Source organism: Gopherus flavomarginatus, chromosome 19 (assembly GCF_025201925.1).
Source record: "Gopherus flavomarginatus isolate rGopFla2 chromosome 19, rGopFla2.mat.asm, whole genome shotgun sequence".
NCBI lineage: Eukaryota > Metazoa > Chordata > Testudines > Testudinidae > Gopherus > Gopherus flavomarginatus.
Window position 1 is genome coordinate 18,961,385 of NC_066635.1, and position 17,089 is coordinate 18,978,473.

Genomic DNA, 17,089 nt, shown 5'->3' on the forward strand with positions numbered 1-17,089 from the left:
TTCAACATACTCTACTTCAAGAACACTTTGCTAGCTTGTTTTAAATTATTGGGGCTTGTTTTAAATTATTGGGTTTAGTTTTTCCACCAGATTATGCTAAACTGAAATAAATCACTCAAACCAAAATGTGAGCAAATGTACGCTAATTTACCTTTTAATATAGACATGAGCTAAGAAAGTTTGTTACTTGATTTACTTGAGAAGCAAATAAGTGACCGATACCAAAAAATGCTATATTTGAATATGATCATACCTATTTGACTAGTGACTTCTAGTTCAAAATATTAGCAAGCCAGAAAAAAAAGGAGTGCATGCATCTGTATACATAGTCCTACTGCAAAAAGCAAACACTTCAGAATTAAAAAAAAAAAAAAAAAAAAAAAAGAACTACACTACTGTATACCAAATATTTCTGAAGTATTTAAAAAAAAAACCCCAAAAACCTAAATTCTCAGTTAGCCCAGACAGCTGTTACATGAGCTCAAATAGAAATACTTGAATTACTATCAACATTAAAAAAGGAACAAAGACACAGGACACTGCAACTTACCTGATAGATTGCAACAGACTGGCATATATTATCTACGTTGAGCAAGTAAAATCCATAGTCTAATAGAGTGTCTGAATATTTTGGGTGTTTGGCTCCAAAATGCTCCCTGGAAAGACAAAAATGTTAACAAGTGGCAGTAATGGAAGATAGTTGGAGATGGTATTTTCAGTAGTGTTACTTACCGCGCTAGATATACTGCATGTTTTATTAACTGTTCAGCTTTCTTAAATTCACGTTTTACAACACAAGCCTAAAAAAATAAAACAACAAACAGGAAATAAAGTTTACATGAGACTGTATTTTCAAAGCATGTCTGTTCTAGATATTAACTTATTCACCTACTAGTACCTTCAGTTTCAAAATATTCACCATGATTAAGGCTAAGGTTTTGTCACGGATATTTTGAGTAAAAATCATGGACAGGTCATGGGAAAAAAAAGAATAATTCACGGAAGCCGTGACCTGCCCCTAACTTTTATTAAAAATATCCCTGACAAAATGGGCATCTGCGGATCCCCACACTACTTCAAGCGGGGCAGCTGCAAAGACTAGGGGCTGCCCGCAAGAGGCTAGGAGCTCAGGGGTTCCTCCACAGCAGCCTGGAGCTGCCCGCCACCCCTGGCGGCTGGGAGCTGGAGGGTTCCCCCACCGCTGCCACTGGTGGGGAGTTTTGGGGGCCGCCAGAGGTGGTGGAAGTACCCCACAGCTTCCTGCCCCAGCAGGCGGCAGAGGACCCTGCAGCTCTCGACCACCTCAGGCTGAAGTCACGGATTCCATGACTTCCGTGACTAAGTTACAGCCTTAACCATGATTACTAAAGAATTTTGAAGTTAATCCACGAACATCTCCCCAGATGCTATTTGCAATTATTTACAGGTAATCAAAAAGAGGAAGAAGAGAAAATGGACACAGGAGGATCCTGTGCCCCCAACTTCTGAGTGGCAGCAACTGAGTGGTCAGGCAGTCTGTGTCGACACATATGCCCGCAATCTGTAGCACAAGAAGGCATAGCGTGCAGGTGCAGAACAATGGACACTGCTACTGAAGAACTTCTGGTCCAAGACACACAATGCACACAGTGAATACCCTCGGGAATCAGCACTTGAAACAGAAAAAACTGTTGCATTTCACCTACTTATGATAAGATAGGGAAGAGAGCTAACTGTCTACATCGCCCACTCACTACGTGGCATGCTGCGGTGCAGATCTAAGCGCTTGACTGTGGTGTGCACTAAGTATCCATGTGGCCCTTGATGATGTGTACTGCTGACTAGGTAACTTTTAATGCACCTCAGGATTATATAATTACACACCAACAGGCCACACAGTAAATGTATACACAGACCTGCCTGTAGATAATATTGTTCCTTAAATCAGCTATAACTCAGTTTTTCACAGCAGGAAGGTTAAAGTGTATAATTTTAAATGATGTGCCAAGTCTTCGCTCATCCAAAATTCAAGTAGTTGGTTTTAGGCACTAAACAGAGGTTGGCAAAGTCATTGGGCAAACAAGATAACATGCCATTGAACTGGAACAGGTTATCCAAGTGTTCTATATACTTTAAAATATGTTAATTTAATATAAGCTTGCCTTGATAGATCTCATTTGTAACTATGCTACTAATCTGAATGTTAAATTCACCTTTGAAGCTTGCCTTAAGACATCCACCACTACTTTTACTGGCAAGCCAACTTTGATCTCCTTCATAGCTTCTATACACCACTTGTAAGCCTGCGGAATAAAAAGATATCAACATAATAAACTTTGAACTCAACTATGCTGAAACATGAAGGAAATATAACTTGACCCTCATAATAAAAAAGACTGACTTTTTATAGCACCTTTTGATTTAGGAATTAAATTGCTTTAAAGCTATTATTTAAGCCTGAATTCCGGAATATTTCTCATTTTACAGCCAGGAAAAAAGAGACAGAGGGATTAAATGACTTCCTTGAATTCATATAAAGAGTCAGCTACAGAGTCAGGAACAGGACTCAGAACCCCTTGGAGACTGTAGTCCTGTACACTGTATCATGGCCCTGTACTGTTCTCTAAACAGACATTCTTTTAGCAGGAAAAGGAGCAAACACATACATGTTTGGTTCTACTTAGAAAGCCCAACTACAAATGTTTACTTAATTATACTTGGATAAGTCAGAGATTAATTTTTTCAAGTGTTTTCTAACATTTGAATTTGAAAAATCTTAGGCAAACCTAATTTAATTTCTAACTTTCCAGATGTTATTCTGCAGTAACATTACAAAGCATTATCTTATTCAGGCAAGAGGAAAATGGTAATTTTTTATTGTTACATTATGTTTACCAATGCACATAATATTAGGACTTTCTGGTCAGGTTTAAAATATTTGGGAACTGAAAGCAAGCACAGTTTATTACAGTTTTTCTGAAATCAGATTCACACAAAATACTCAGCTTGCTCTGCTATTCTCATCCATAAACTCACAGCAATTTTTTGCAATATACAGTAGAACCACAGAGTTATGAACACCTTGGGATTGGACGTTGTTAGTAACTCTAACATGTTCGTAACTCTGAACAAAACATTATGGTTATTTTTTCAAAAGTTCACAACTGAAGACTGACTTAATACAGCTTTAAAACTTTACTATGCAGAAGAAAAATGCTGCTTTTCTTTTATTTTTTAAAATAGTTTACATTTAACAGTACTGTACTGTACTGGCTTTTTTGTCTCTGCTGCTGCCCCACTGCATACTTCTGGTTCCAAATGAGGTGTGTGGTTGACTGGTCAGCTCATAACTCTGGTGTTCATAACTGAGTTTCTACTGTAGTTATCAGTGTAATTATTGTGAAATATGTAGCACAAGAAATTACAGGCAAATATGCATTTGGCTATAGGATACCAGATATACACAAATACTAGAATAGCTTTTAAGAACATGAGGAAGAGGAAAAAAACAATTTAAAATGTCCTCAAATATAAAAATATATATTTTGGGAGTTTCTTCATTATGTTTATGTATTTCTTAAAACCAAGTCATTTTAATTATTTGGAGCAACCAAACACTTTTTAAATTGTATAAAACAGCATGACAGTTTTCTGCATGTTACCAGTACTTCTGGGTTCTGCAGCCCATCTGTAGTTCAGGCAAGGCTTTGATAAAACAATGGGAGTTTTACCTTACCAATTAAAGTAACATTGGTCCCCTTGTGGTTTATGTTAATTGATAAAAATGAAGTATACGATCAGAGAATCTAATATGTATCAGTGCCTACTACCATACCAATTACTGTTCTAACACAGTCTACCGGAAATAGCGAAGGAAATACAAAAAAACCCTCACTAAACAAAATATTTTTCTGTTAATCTCTCTCTCTCTCACACTCCCCCCCACCAAACACCCTTATTCGTTCAGAAGTCTTTGTCAGAAAACCAGCCCAGACTACTCACAGAGTCAGTGACAGGGAATCATAACAGGGTTAATGAGAACTCCTCTGAAGAAAAAAACACCACTCACCTCATCATAGTGGCTCTTTGCAAAGAGCAGTGCACACAACTCCCCATAAAGTGCTGCTTTGTTTGCCTTTTGACCATGTTTTGCAAGTTTGTCCATATAAGACTGAGCTTGTTTGAACGTTTCTTCTCCCAAGTGGTATTTGCAGTTGCCATTTCGTACATGCAGCAATCTGAGGAAAATATATTAAAATAGTCTTGGAACAGTTTACACTATTTCTAAATAGCTTTCCATAATTGACTTCAATGTACAGCAGTATCAAAGATCTGTAATCTGATAGCCTAAATTATACCAGGGTTGAGCTATTTTCACCTCACAAAATTATGCTTGCTTTGAATCCAGTGCTGCCGAAGAAATATCAGATAGTGGTGTTCTGCAATGCCATGTTTTCTGTTGACTCTTACAAACAGTAAAAATTGTTTTGTATGTCTTAGATATAACAACAAACGGTTCAGACATTTTTAAAACATTCAAACAACTGGGCTTTTTTTCCTTTGGTAACCTTAATAAAATCCATTCAGCCCTACACTGAAACAACTATCTCCAACATGACAGTTCTATGGTGAAGTAAAAACTATTTGCTAATTTTCTTTGCCTCTCCACATCCGAAACCTCTCCATTCTCTCTACAAATGTATCCAATCCTTATTTTAAACAGCACTGTAACTCTTAAACATACACATGGAGGTTATTCTACAAGAGGCTTACATCACATCCCTGACACGTGAAACCATATTAATTTGAAAGATTAATTCCTTATTTGGAAAGGCAGGGATGATAATGTTGTTTGGTCTTGATCTAAGCTCTGTGTGAAACATGCCCACAACAGCGCACTGCTGCCTTTGAGTGCATATTGTAGTAGTGATAATAATCTTCACTATATTGGAAGAAGTCTCTTCTAGTGCAGAAAGACAAAAGAATACTTATCCTTAATTGCTATGATCATAGTCACTCTAGAAATACATTAGCTAAGTAGATAATGCTTTGTATTCCAAATATTACTAAGTGTTTCCAGGTGAATGTGTCTAGGAGTTTGGAGAAGTTAGGTTAAAAGTGGAAGCTACTGAAAAGTGCAGAGTAACATAGGACCCTATATTTATTAGGTAGAAAAATTCTCTAAAGAGTTTAAATGTATTTACAGCAAAAAAATCTATCTAGTAATGTAAATTCTGAACTCTTACTCTCTAAGCTGTTGGGAGGTGGAAGAATTATGTAATTGCTTGTCCTGCCTGGCCAGCAATTGTTATTAAATGGTTATAGATGCAGCTAACTACAAGTTTACAGTTTGTCCTCAATGGCTGTGGGGAGTGAATAGCTAAGTGCCTGCAAGAGGTCTAAATGAGGGAAGGGAAACAGTGGTTTCCATGTTCAGCCATTTTGTATGATAGTATCCATCATCCTAAATCACCCACAGGAGTTGATGATGCCCCTGGAGCACCCACCCATTAGGGACAGATGCAACTGGGGAGAAAAAAAGGCTTGGGTGACCCATAAAAAACAGAACTGAAATGCAAGTTTTTCCTTATGTGCCATTCTAGCCCTGGTACATTTCAATCTACAGGATTAACAATGGCTTCTGGAGACGGAGCTACCACCTGCAGACAATAAATGCAGCAGGGTTGAAGTCTGTTCTCTCTCTGTGTAAGCTAACAACAATTCCTGGAATCATCTATTTAAAATACAAACAAAATGTTTCTGTAAGTTTAAATTGATGTTTATTCACCTTCTTATACATTAGAAATGTGTGTCTTGTGCCATATTCCACGCCTAAAGGCAGAGATGTTTCCTTATCCAAGCACAGGCTAAGAAAAGAGACAGCTGTGCTTCCTCAGCTACAGGTGTCTGCCTTTTAGAACACGTGATGAGTATCTCCTTTGTACATCCTGAAAATCTGTTATTAGGAAAGGGGCAATATATTTTGACAGGTACTGAGAAAATAGAGCACATCAGGAGGATGACCTACCATAGGAAATACAAGCAAGTGAAGTGGAGCAGAAAGATGTAACATACTGAAAACAGGGTCTGTTCCTTTAAAAATAATGTGATCTGTCAATCAACTGCCCTGCAGCCACATAGCACACTCTATGTATGGGTACATCTATACTGCAGTGAGACACCTGTGGCTGGCCTATGCCCGCTGACTCAGGCTCCTGGGGCTTGGGAGAAGGGACTGTTTAATTGCGGTGTAGATGTTTGAGCTTTCCCAGAGCCTAGACTCTAGCCTGAGCCCAAGCATCCGCATGGCAATTAAACAGCTCCTCAGTCTGAGCCCTGCAAGCTGACTCAGCAGCTTTTTAATTTCAGTGTAGACACATCCTATGAGGTTATGGTGGATTTTCTCATACTCCAGGCAGGAGAAAAAAGCGGAAAGATGACGCTATGGTGGATTTTCTCATACTCCAGGCAGGAGAAAAAAGCGGAAAGATGACGCTTTTGTCTGGATCCTCCTCCTCCTCTAAATCCAAGGTTCTGTGATCATTAGATAGAGGATTTTCAAGTTATTGCTTTAACACCTCCTGCAACAGCAATGTAATACAGCCAAATGCACCCTATAAATGCAGGCAGCCAGCACAGCTTCTCCCTATAAACTATTCACCCTACTGAAATGCCTCATGGTAAATTCTAACACTAATTCCAGATAAAAAAATGTATTTAAAAATTTCATAATAGAGCCCCAAGCACAAGACAGGTGTATTCCAACCATATGAACTCCTCCTACAAAGAAAGAACAAGCCTGACAAAGAGATATCAACTTTCTAGCTAACTACTAGATATTTTACAAAATGTCAACAAAGCGAAAGAACAGAAAATGTGACACAGAATAATGAACATTGCCTGTATAGAAACCCTTCACATGGAACAGGGTGGCAGCAAACCCAACAGCAAAATGGAAGCTATGCAACAAAAGTAAATAATGAATCAAACCATCTGAAGTAAGCACACTGCACACTACCCAACTTTTGTCACCAAGTGTACACAGGAAAACCCACATAAGGGGTGATCTATATACACACTTGCATGAATATCATAAAAGATGTGAATTCAAAACAATTTATTTTGGATCCTAGTCTACCAATAGACACTTATTTCAGAATGTAAGTGACTAGAGACAATTTAGCAACAGTAAACCAAACTCAAAATAAAAGATGTGAAACTCCTAGAAATTATGCATATTAACTCTGCTTAATTTAACCAGTAACCTTCTATATTCATATAGTACTTTTCTAAGAGGGCGAGTGTTTGCACAAGATTTGTGAAACTACTCATTTTTTTACATCTCCCAGCTCTCCCCATCAGAGTTTCGGTGTCTGTAAGTGCTAAAATTAAACTATTTGCAGGGTCACTCTAAAACCTGTCTCTTGATCCAATGAAAGGTATTACCTCACCTACCTTGGTCTCTTTAAGACTAAGTTACTCTGTTACAAAGGCACAGAAAAACATTTATTAAATTTAATATTTAGTTTAGGAAGATCAAAGTTCAGAAAAATAAAGTAAAACTTTCATCTGAAATCCTGAAGGCAGGTGAATTTAGCAAGAAAACTAGGCAGATATTCAAAATATCATCATAATGTTGCATTGCATATACAGAAATACACCTCTACCTTGATATAACGCTGTCCTCGGGAGCCAAAATAATCTTACTGCGTTATAGGTGAAACCGTGTTATATTGAACTTGCTTTGATCCACCGGAGCACGCAGCCCCCTCCCCCGAGCACTGCTTTACCACGTTATATCCGAATTCGTGTTATAGTGGGTCGCGTTCTATTGAGGTAGAGGTGTATATGTATGCAATTCCTACCATAAGCAACAATGAACTATAATCAATTATTAGAACAAGGAAGAAAATGCGACTTTGCACCACTGAATCAACACATTAGATTAACAGTCAACAACAGACTGCTGCGGGAAGGACACTGACTGCAGTGACACAGTCCTCAATCTGGCAATATCACGTTATGCATCAGCAACGCACAAAGCCAGCTAAAAGAAAAATAAAAACCTTTCTTAAAGAAAAAAAAAGTTATCCAAAATGAGATGGGAATCTTACAGGCTAATAATTTCAGTTGATCCAGTGTTACAATGTTGTTACCACATGTACCATGCAACCTAATCAGATGTGAATATTTGCTCAAGTAAACATAATAATTAAGGAATATGATGCACAAATAGCAAAGTCAATTAATTTTGAAAAGTTACTGGGGTTGTGTGTCATTAAATACAGCAAGGCATGGTGTTCCAAGAACTTAAATGTTTCTGTTCTGGTATGTCATCAGGTTCTGAGAGCCACTACAGGACAAGAAAAAAAAACTTTAAATCTGGAGTCACATGATCTGCTGTGGTGAGTCAACTTCTATTAGTGCATCTAAACCAGTGTCTGGCCACAGGCAATAACCAATAATTTGGAGGCTTCAGTCAAAGGTAATAAATCCCTTTAATATACCAGCTGGGTTTTGTAATTTGATCTAATTGTGTGCGAGTGTGTGTAAATCCCTATCAAAAGCCTGGGATTTTAGAAGATCAAGTTCAGAACTAGAATAAGATGTCTTAGGACATCTGAAAGTACCTCCGAAGCTTATACTGGTGACCTTCTGAATGTCTGGCTTACTAGCCTCTTGAGAATACTCTGATTTTATTTGACAAAATGTTTTTCTTTTAAAAGAAAACCATTACCTGTGCATGCACACATCCCTTTTTTGGAAATGTAGACACCAGTAAGTGCTAGCAGATAAAAGTGAAGCTCTTACAGCAATTTGAAGAGTTAGCAGGAGACTGAACCAAAGAGGAGGAAGTGGGAGGTCCAGACCAACTGGCTACGCTATGTAGTTTAGCATATAACATATATGCTCCTTTTGGTTTGTTTCCTTGCAGAAGAGAGAAGAAGAAAGCGTGTGTCATAGCAATAAATAAATAAAGTAAATAAATGTTTTCTGTGTGTTGTTCATAGTAACTTACTACAGCCAGTGCCACTAGTTCTAATATATGTGGTAAGCAAACTCCACACACTACTCCAAAGTAATGCAAGACCATAATCCTTGAATATTTTTAAACCTAATGCTATTTATAATATCCTGTGTAAAAAGCTCAAACTTTAAAACCAGTTCCAATTGGACTCTATACACTTTATATAGATTCCCTTTTTGTTCCTTACTTAGGTGCATAGGCTTAAGATCCTCAGTTTTATCTACAATTTTCAGCTTTAATCTTTCCCAGTAACATCATTAGAGGTGTTGTCCCAAAGCAGGTATCGCTGGCTGTCCTAGATAACAGGTCAGCAGTCTAGATGTTTTCTGTCACAAAAACATGTCCAGCTGCTAACTCTCTTGCTGAGTAATGAGGCAAATAGCTGGAAAAACATGGATCCAAGACCCTTCAACCTCAGTGTAACAGAATAATCTCTCCCAGTATATGTCAGATCTTATAAATAAATAAATATAAATAAATAAATAAATAAAAAGTCCAACACTAGAATTACAAGAAGTATCACGGTAAGATGTGTTCACAAACTAGAAATAGGAACCTGATCATCAATACGCCTGTCTCAGTGAGTAAATGTATTTTTATTGCCTCTTTTCCTTTCCTCCTCATACTCACGTCTATCTCCCTAACTTGTGTCATGTTTGCATTGTTTGCTCTTTAGGGTGGTGATCACATTTGTACTTATTAACTTGCTTATGACATTTCTAGGTGCTCAGAAATAAAGTAGTAACAGTTTTTCCCAAGTCACTGATGAGGAGTTCAGAGCATCTTTCTATTTTAACACAATTGTATTTTTACGGAGTATTCATGTCTGTGTCTTCCTTACACGTCCTCCTTGACTACCAAGGATTATTAATTTTGCAGCCACGTTTCTATAGTTTGAAATTCTTTGCTTCTTATGCTGAGAACAAATTAAGGTTCCAGATTCTGTGTGTACCTTCTCACAGAGATTTGTTGCTAAATCTTTCCCTTTGAGACTGAACAAGATAGTGCCCACTGTCTCCAATGAGAAGTGGATACGGATGCTGGGAGAAACAGCAAAAGTTTGTTCTATATTTAAACATATTTGGCTTCCTTGAAAACCTTTTGTAGGCAGAATATGGCAATTAGATTTAACAAGTTAAAACTTGGTAAAAACTAGCCTTATGATCACAGAGTTTGTAAAGAACAAAAGCTACACACTCTTTTGTGAGGCTTTACACCCTAGGGCTAGTCTTTGAATTATTTTATTTGCTCAGGTTCACCAAGAACCCAGCCCTGCTACAGTAACTTTGCAGTAAACTGTGAGGATCAATTGCAAAAAGCTGGGTACAAGTAATCTTATATTTAAAGTGCAGGAAAGGGGAAGTAACTAGCGTCATATTATTAAAAACCGGCACAGGTTATATTCCAAAATTTTCAGACTACCAGGAGACGCTTTTAGGAGACTGATGTCAAATTTGCCTGCAATATACCTGGGGGATCTGAAGGCAAGATATGATTAAATTTCCATTTTTAAGAAAACAAAAAAATCCAACTTCCTTCTAATATACAAGCACAGTGGTAAGAGCAGGGAATTCTGCAGTGCAAAGCGATCAAATGGTAACACCCACTAATTTACTTAAATGTCTCACGCCTTTGAAGTTGTGTGTAATTATTTCTCCCCCTTCCACCTCCTCCCCCAAAAAGGATTTTTTAGAATTATTTATTTGTATATAGCATTTGTAAAAAGGGTTTCTTAGCCTGGCTATTTGATATGTCTTCAGTTTGAACTGCCTGAACTATTGTCGTGTTTTATTGTTTGTGGTATGGCTGAATGTAAAGAACCGTTTCCCCTCTTATGCTTCTGATCAAGAGACTTCATACTGAAAGCTAAGGGCCTGACCAGGGCCGGCTCTAGACATCAGCGCTCCAAGCATGTGCTTGAGGTGTCACTCCGGCTCCCTTTTTTTTTTTTTTTTTGATTGGGGCGCAAAAAGCTGGGAGCCGGCCCTGAGCGGAGGTGAGCTGCGGCAGTGGGGAGTACGGGGAGGGTTGCAGGAAGTAACCGGGGGCGGCGGGGGAGGCAGAGAAACTTCTCCCCCAGCTCACTGCCACTCCACAGCCGCCTGCTCCCCCAAGCGTGCCGCTGCTCCGCTTCTCCCCCCTCCCTCCCAGGCTTGCCATGTGAATTAGCTGTTTTGTGGCAAGTCTGGGAGGGAGGGAGGAGAAATGGAGAGGTGGCAGCACGCTCAGGGGAGCAGGCAGAGTGGAGGTGAACTGCGGCGGTGGTGGGCGCTGGGAGGGCTGCAGGAAGTAACCCTGGGAAGGGCACAGGAACCGCTCCCCCCCCCCAAGCTCACCTCGGCCTCCTCCCCTGAGCACGCTGCTGCGCCACTTCTCCCTCCCTCCCTCCCTCCGAGGCAAGCCTGGGAGGGAGGAGTAGGAGGGGAAATGCAGCACACCCGGGGGAGGAGGCAGGGCTGGGGATTTGGGGAAGGGGCTGGAATGGGGTGGGGAAGGGGCGGAGTTTGGGTGGGGCCGGGGGGGGGCAGAAATTTTTTTTTGCTTGGGGCAGCAAAAAACTTGGAGCCGGCCCTGGGCCTGACTGCACTACAAGAACCATGGTTGTCCCCATGCAACCATAATTAACCAACCTGTTTAAGGACATCCATATTGCAATACACGTTTGGGGTTTTGTTGCTAACATGAAAAGAAAACATGATTCTATAATTGTGTAGGTTCTGATACTGTTCCCTAATATGGAGAAGCATTTGTTTTGCTGTCCACACAAGCAATAAAAAAAAAAAAAAAGCAAAACCATGTCCTGGCATACAACTTTGCTAGTGCATAGTTATTCTTGCAGCATAGAGAGGCTAATTGTATATTCTTTTGCTATTTTGATGTTGGCCTTTCAGGACTTCTTGAACTGAAAACTACTGAAGCGGAGTCCTATTGATGAAACATACATAGTTTCCTGGTATGGGCTGTACTGTGCACAGTTTTGTGATATATTATACACTTAACGGTAATACAAATAAACATGTCGGATTATTTAAATATCCTTGATAATCCTCTAGCTATCAAGAGAAAATTACTACCTTTCATTATTTATGGTGAGAACCAGGGACCAAAGAGTTAGTAGGCATAGAAACTCCTGATTCAAAGGACAGAGCCTCATGGAATTTCCAGCAGATTTTTTTCTGTTTTCCGTAGAATATAACCTTCATTTAAAAACATCTATCCCTTTAAGACCTTTCTGAATATAAACTGATAGAATGTTAACTCAGAAATCTAAGTCTACGGTGCTAACTTTTCCACTAATGAACATTTATCAGAAATAGCCAGGTAACGTATTTATCCATCACTTTTGAAAGCCCATGGTGGATATTGCCACAATGGGCAGTGGGGCAGCAGGTTGCTATAAAGAACACAGGGATGTAATGACCCCCTCCTCACCAAAAAAAAAGAAGTTTGCAGTAAGACGCCTTCAAAACTCTTCAACATAAACAAGACCTAAAATTTACAATAATGTATGCAATCAGACTCAAAGCAGTTCAAGTCCAAGCTTACCTTACGCAACATTCTACTGCACGACACCAGTGAGGCATCTCATCATGAAGGGAACATAACTGCTGGCAGGAACTGAACACTTTCTCAGCATCACTGTACCAGCCAGCATCGGATAGGAACCCTCCTGGAAATTCAAGAGCAAACAAACCTTTGGACACCACTGAATCATTGTAAAAGATGAATTTTTCTTAATTGGAACTGCTTGTGAAATTTGTACTAATCTGCCCTTTCATTGCAGATTAAGAGTAAGAGAACAGGAAGAAGTGAGTATCCTGTGCCCAAATTAAGATACAGGAAGTCAGTGCTACCATAATTTGGAGACAGGATGACCCTGCAGTGACATGTTCCTACATCACTTTACAAAGAAATATCGTGAGGTTCTATAAAACTGCAATTATATTATGGAGATCCTGCTGGGTTCAAAGACTCCATTTTAAAACAGTCCTTGGTCTGAAGGGGATGAAATGCAAATGTGGAAGGATTCATCTTCAGTCAAAATATAACTTATTGGCCAAACTGGACAATCTCCACATAAAAGAATAAATGGACACAAATCAGACGTCAAGAATTATAACATTCAAAAACCAGTCTGAGGGCACTTCAGTCTCCCTGGTCACTCGATTACAGACTTAAAAGTCACAATATTACAACAAAAAAACGTCAAAAACAGATTCCAAAGAGAAACTGCTGAATTGGAATTAATTTGCAAAATGGACACCATTAAATTAGGCTTGAATAAAGACTGGGAGTGGACGGGTCATTACACAAAGTCAAACTATTTCCCCATGTTTATTTTCCTCCCCCTTTCCTCACAACTTCTTATCAACTGCTGCAAATGGACCATTTTGATTACCACTACAAAAAGTAATAGCTCACCTTAATTGATCACTCTCAGAGTGTGTATGGTAACACCCATTGTTTCACATTCTCTGTGTATATACTATCTTCCTACTGTATTTTCCACTGCATACATCAATGAAGTGGGCTATAGGCCACGAAAGCTTATGCTCAAATAAATGTGTTAGTCTCTAAGGTGCCACAAGCACTCCTGTTCTTTTTATTGGTATTATGTATATTTCTCGCCCTTAGTTTTCTGTCAAAAATATACATTAAATTAACAACAAGTCTTCACACTGTGTAAATATAATATCTGCCAAATTTCTAATCCCTTCTCTGTAATTAATAGGGTATTGTTTAAGAACAACTCCACTGAATCAGAACCTGACCAGGAAAAATATATGTATATTTATATATAAAATATATTTTTGAATTGTTTCAAACTCCATACCCATCTTCTAAAGATGTTCTAAAATACTTTATTCTTTTATGCCTTTAATTCAAGTTTAATTTAAGCTAAAGCATCATAGTTAATAGCCTTGTACTTCATCACCACTTACCTAAAACAAAACCAATCTGGATTGCTTTGTCTTTTACATCAGAGTCTGATTCTGCTATGTAGGAGCACCATCTACTGAATGAATACGCCAGCACAGAAGCAACTTTTACTCCATGATCCATCAGAGCCTGAAAACAGTGATGAAGCAGGTGTCTGAAAGGAAAGAAAACGGTATTTAATTAAAAAAAAATAAGTATTCCAGTCAGTTGGTTCTTTAGTATTACAGACTCATGTGTGATAGTAAGTCATAAATACTAAAAAATATCTAAAATCCCCAGAACATAGTGCCCAGACCCATCTACCTCAAGACCAGTAGTATACAGTTGTTGTATTGTATATTACAAAGTGGATTTCTACAAAGTGGATTAAACAGCGCAGGGTGTCTTAAACAAAAGACACCTACACATGCCATTAAAAACAGCAAACAAAATTTTAAAACATTTAAAAACAGGAAATGATCCATCATTCTGAATTTCAACCAAAAGCCAATTTCACAGATGTGAAACATATTAGGAAGCCTGTTTCCAAAGTCCTTAATTAAAATGGTGTAGAAACCAATAGTATAAGGAGGCTATTAAGAGTCGAAGACCAGAAAAATACAATAAGGAGAAAGGTGATAGTTTTTTAAAAAGTCAATGCTTATTGTGGGTACAGAGGAAAATACAGCCTCAAGAGGCCAGTTACAAGTCTAACAAAATGGGACTGTCAGAGAGATGGAGTTCCCCAACCTGAGGAGTTTTTCCTATCATTTTGGCAGACAGCCACATCTGGAATTACATGGGCATACAGGGACAGACCCTTTATACATTTGCTATATTCTTACCGATCTGATTTTTCAGAAAGGGTGAAGCTGAGCTTGCATTTAGCCTTGTAATACAGCATATGTTCTATGGGGTAAAGAGAACTAAGAACTGCAGCCACAGAGCTTTTATAGGCATAACACTGGAGGGTTGCCAAAGCCACCACAGGATTCATGCCTAGCATATTTTAGTTAAGTAAAACTAACAGAAAATTCATAGAGGGGACCAAATGCTACAAAGATTTTAATGGCTTTAACCATTTACCTAAAAATGAAGAGATGTGACAAACAGTGATCTGGAATTCAAAAGCCCTTCTGTGAAGCTGGAGTGGAGTTCTACTGTTCATCAGTAAAATATGAGACCAGAAGGGAGGGGTACATTCTTCAAATTTAAGACCAGGAGTGAAGGACAAGAGCTGAACACCCAGGTAAAATGCAGACATATTTAAGCTCTGAAGAATGGCATAAGTCAGTTTACTTGTAGTAATTTTAATATAGTGCTAAAGACCAGCTGGTCCATAAAATTAGATTAGCTTTAAAGGTGTGTGTGTGTCTGTATTACACACCCCCTGTATTCGTGCATTTCTTTGCTTGGTATCACATATTGCTCTTATTTTTCCACATTTTTACCTATCCTCTCTAAAGGATTGTTAGAGTCATTTAACACATGTACCTTCCATTGAACCCTCTGCTGCCTTGTGAAGCATTGCAATATAATTTTAAAAGAACTATTAACAAAAAACAAAACAAAACAAAAAATCAGTGACAACCCTGTGATCTGCCCTAAGCATCATATTCTGTTTTAGCCATTACAGTACTTAAAAACGGCAGTCAGGAAGTTTCTCTCTGTCCTGAATGATATAAAGACAGTGACAATGGAATAGCATATTGGGGGAGGGGGGGGGGGGCCGGGATGAGGAAAATTTTATTTACTGATATTTTGGGTCATTTACAATAAGATATTATAATTACATTGCCCTGGCTTGTATAGATACCCGTTGTAATGCAGAATTAACAATGTTAATTAACATATTCTACACTGACCATATACTGTTATATCAACATTCCCTTTTTTTCCCCTAAAGTATGTAAACACAACCTTAATACAGGGTGTGTACGTATGGGAGTGTTTGTCTATCTAGCGACACACCCATTTATATTCTCTTTTTTTTTGAGGGGGGGAGGAGAGAAAGCTGGATCTGTTCTGGGGGAAAAAGGGGAGAGTCTCAGAACAGAGAACTGAATTTCAACCTTTCTCCCAAGATATATCAAACATTTCAAAATACCCAAGAGGGCTTTGCCCACTTCAGAAATGGCTTGGAAAGTCAGTTATTTCAATACATGAAATTTTGCCTCCATAGCCTGGCGAAGTAATGTAAGGACACTTTTAAAGTCTTGCTAGCTACCCCAACCACTAAATACACATTTAGACCATTTTTGGCTCTAGACAGAGTAGAGAAATACCTTGCCAGGATTAAAATCAGATTTTCTTTAGAACCCCTGAGATACTCAACTCCCAAAATGTAGAGAGTCATAGATGAGTGTGTGTACTAGAAAGTAGCTATGGAAAAGATACAGAAATGCATATTTCAAGAACATTTTTTGTCTAATTTTTCCAATAAATGGGATTAAAGCAAGACATTAAAAAGGAAATGTGATTGAGCAATAATCTAAGATAGTTACCTTTTATCTAAAGCTCGTAACACCTTTGCAAAGACTTCTAGTTCACAAAATTCACTACCCAACTGGCATAAGCGTCCTTGTTGGTAAAGCTGGAGGAAGCAAAAAAAATTGAAAAATTTAAAATTATGAAATCTACTAAAAATTATATTAATAGTAAAACAGACATTTTACATTAATAGTAAAATATTATTCTAAAATCTTTACTTGCCATACCACCTGTGAACTACAGCCGACTGACTAGAACAAGGGTAAATAATCACAAGGGAGAGTTCAGTTACCAACAAACAGTAATGTGCTATCACTGTATTCTGTAGAAAAACAGATGTAAAGTTTCAAGGAAAGAGATAAGGTGGATAGTAAGTCACAAAAGGAGTTATCCAGCACTCTGTTCTAAAACATCCAATATACCCTATCGTCCTTACTCTTGTTCCTTTATTGAACCAATTATGACCACAAAGGTATCAGTTCACTGGGCAACACAGTTTATACAGCTGATCACACAACTGCACCATTCACGCTTACAGTGAGTGCTAGCTAGGTGGAACAGGGGGATCCACCGAGGTACCCTGAAGCATTAGAAGAATTTTGAGATTTGAAAACCAAATTATAATCCCAGCACATTGCTTTTTGAATGCTATATGAAAGATCACACATTAAT

At 38.4% G+C, this 17,089-nt stretch overlaps 1 protein-coding gene across 2 annotated transcripts in view; it reads right to left on the reverse strand.

Moving 5' to 3' along the window:
- Positions 1-17,089, reverse strand: part of APPBP2 (amyloid beta precursor protein binding protein 2) — a 41,943-nt gene that overhangs the window by 11,887 nt on the left and 12,967 nt on the right. For both annotated transcript variants that reach the window (XM_050929322.1, XM_050929323.1), the window contains exons 2-8: positions 16,432-16,520; positions 13,951-14,102; positions 12,554-12,677; positions 4,049-4,217; positions 2,193-2,282; positions 733-800; positions 551-656 (exon numbers count right to left, since the gene is read on the reverse strand). In XM_050929322.1, coding sequence (XP_050785279.1) covers positions 551-656; positions 733-800; positions 2,193-2,282; positions 4,049-4,217; positions 12,554-12,677; positions 13,951-14,102; positions 16,432-16,520 — 798 coding nt within the window. The remainder of the gene's footprint in view (positions 1-550; positions 657-732; positions 801-2,192; positions 2,283-4,048; positions 4,218-12,553; positions 12,678-13,950; positions 14,103-16,431; positions 16,521-17,089) is intronic.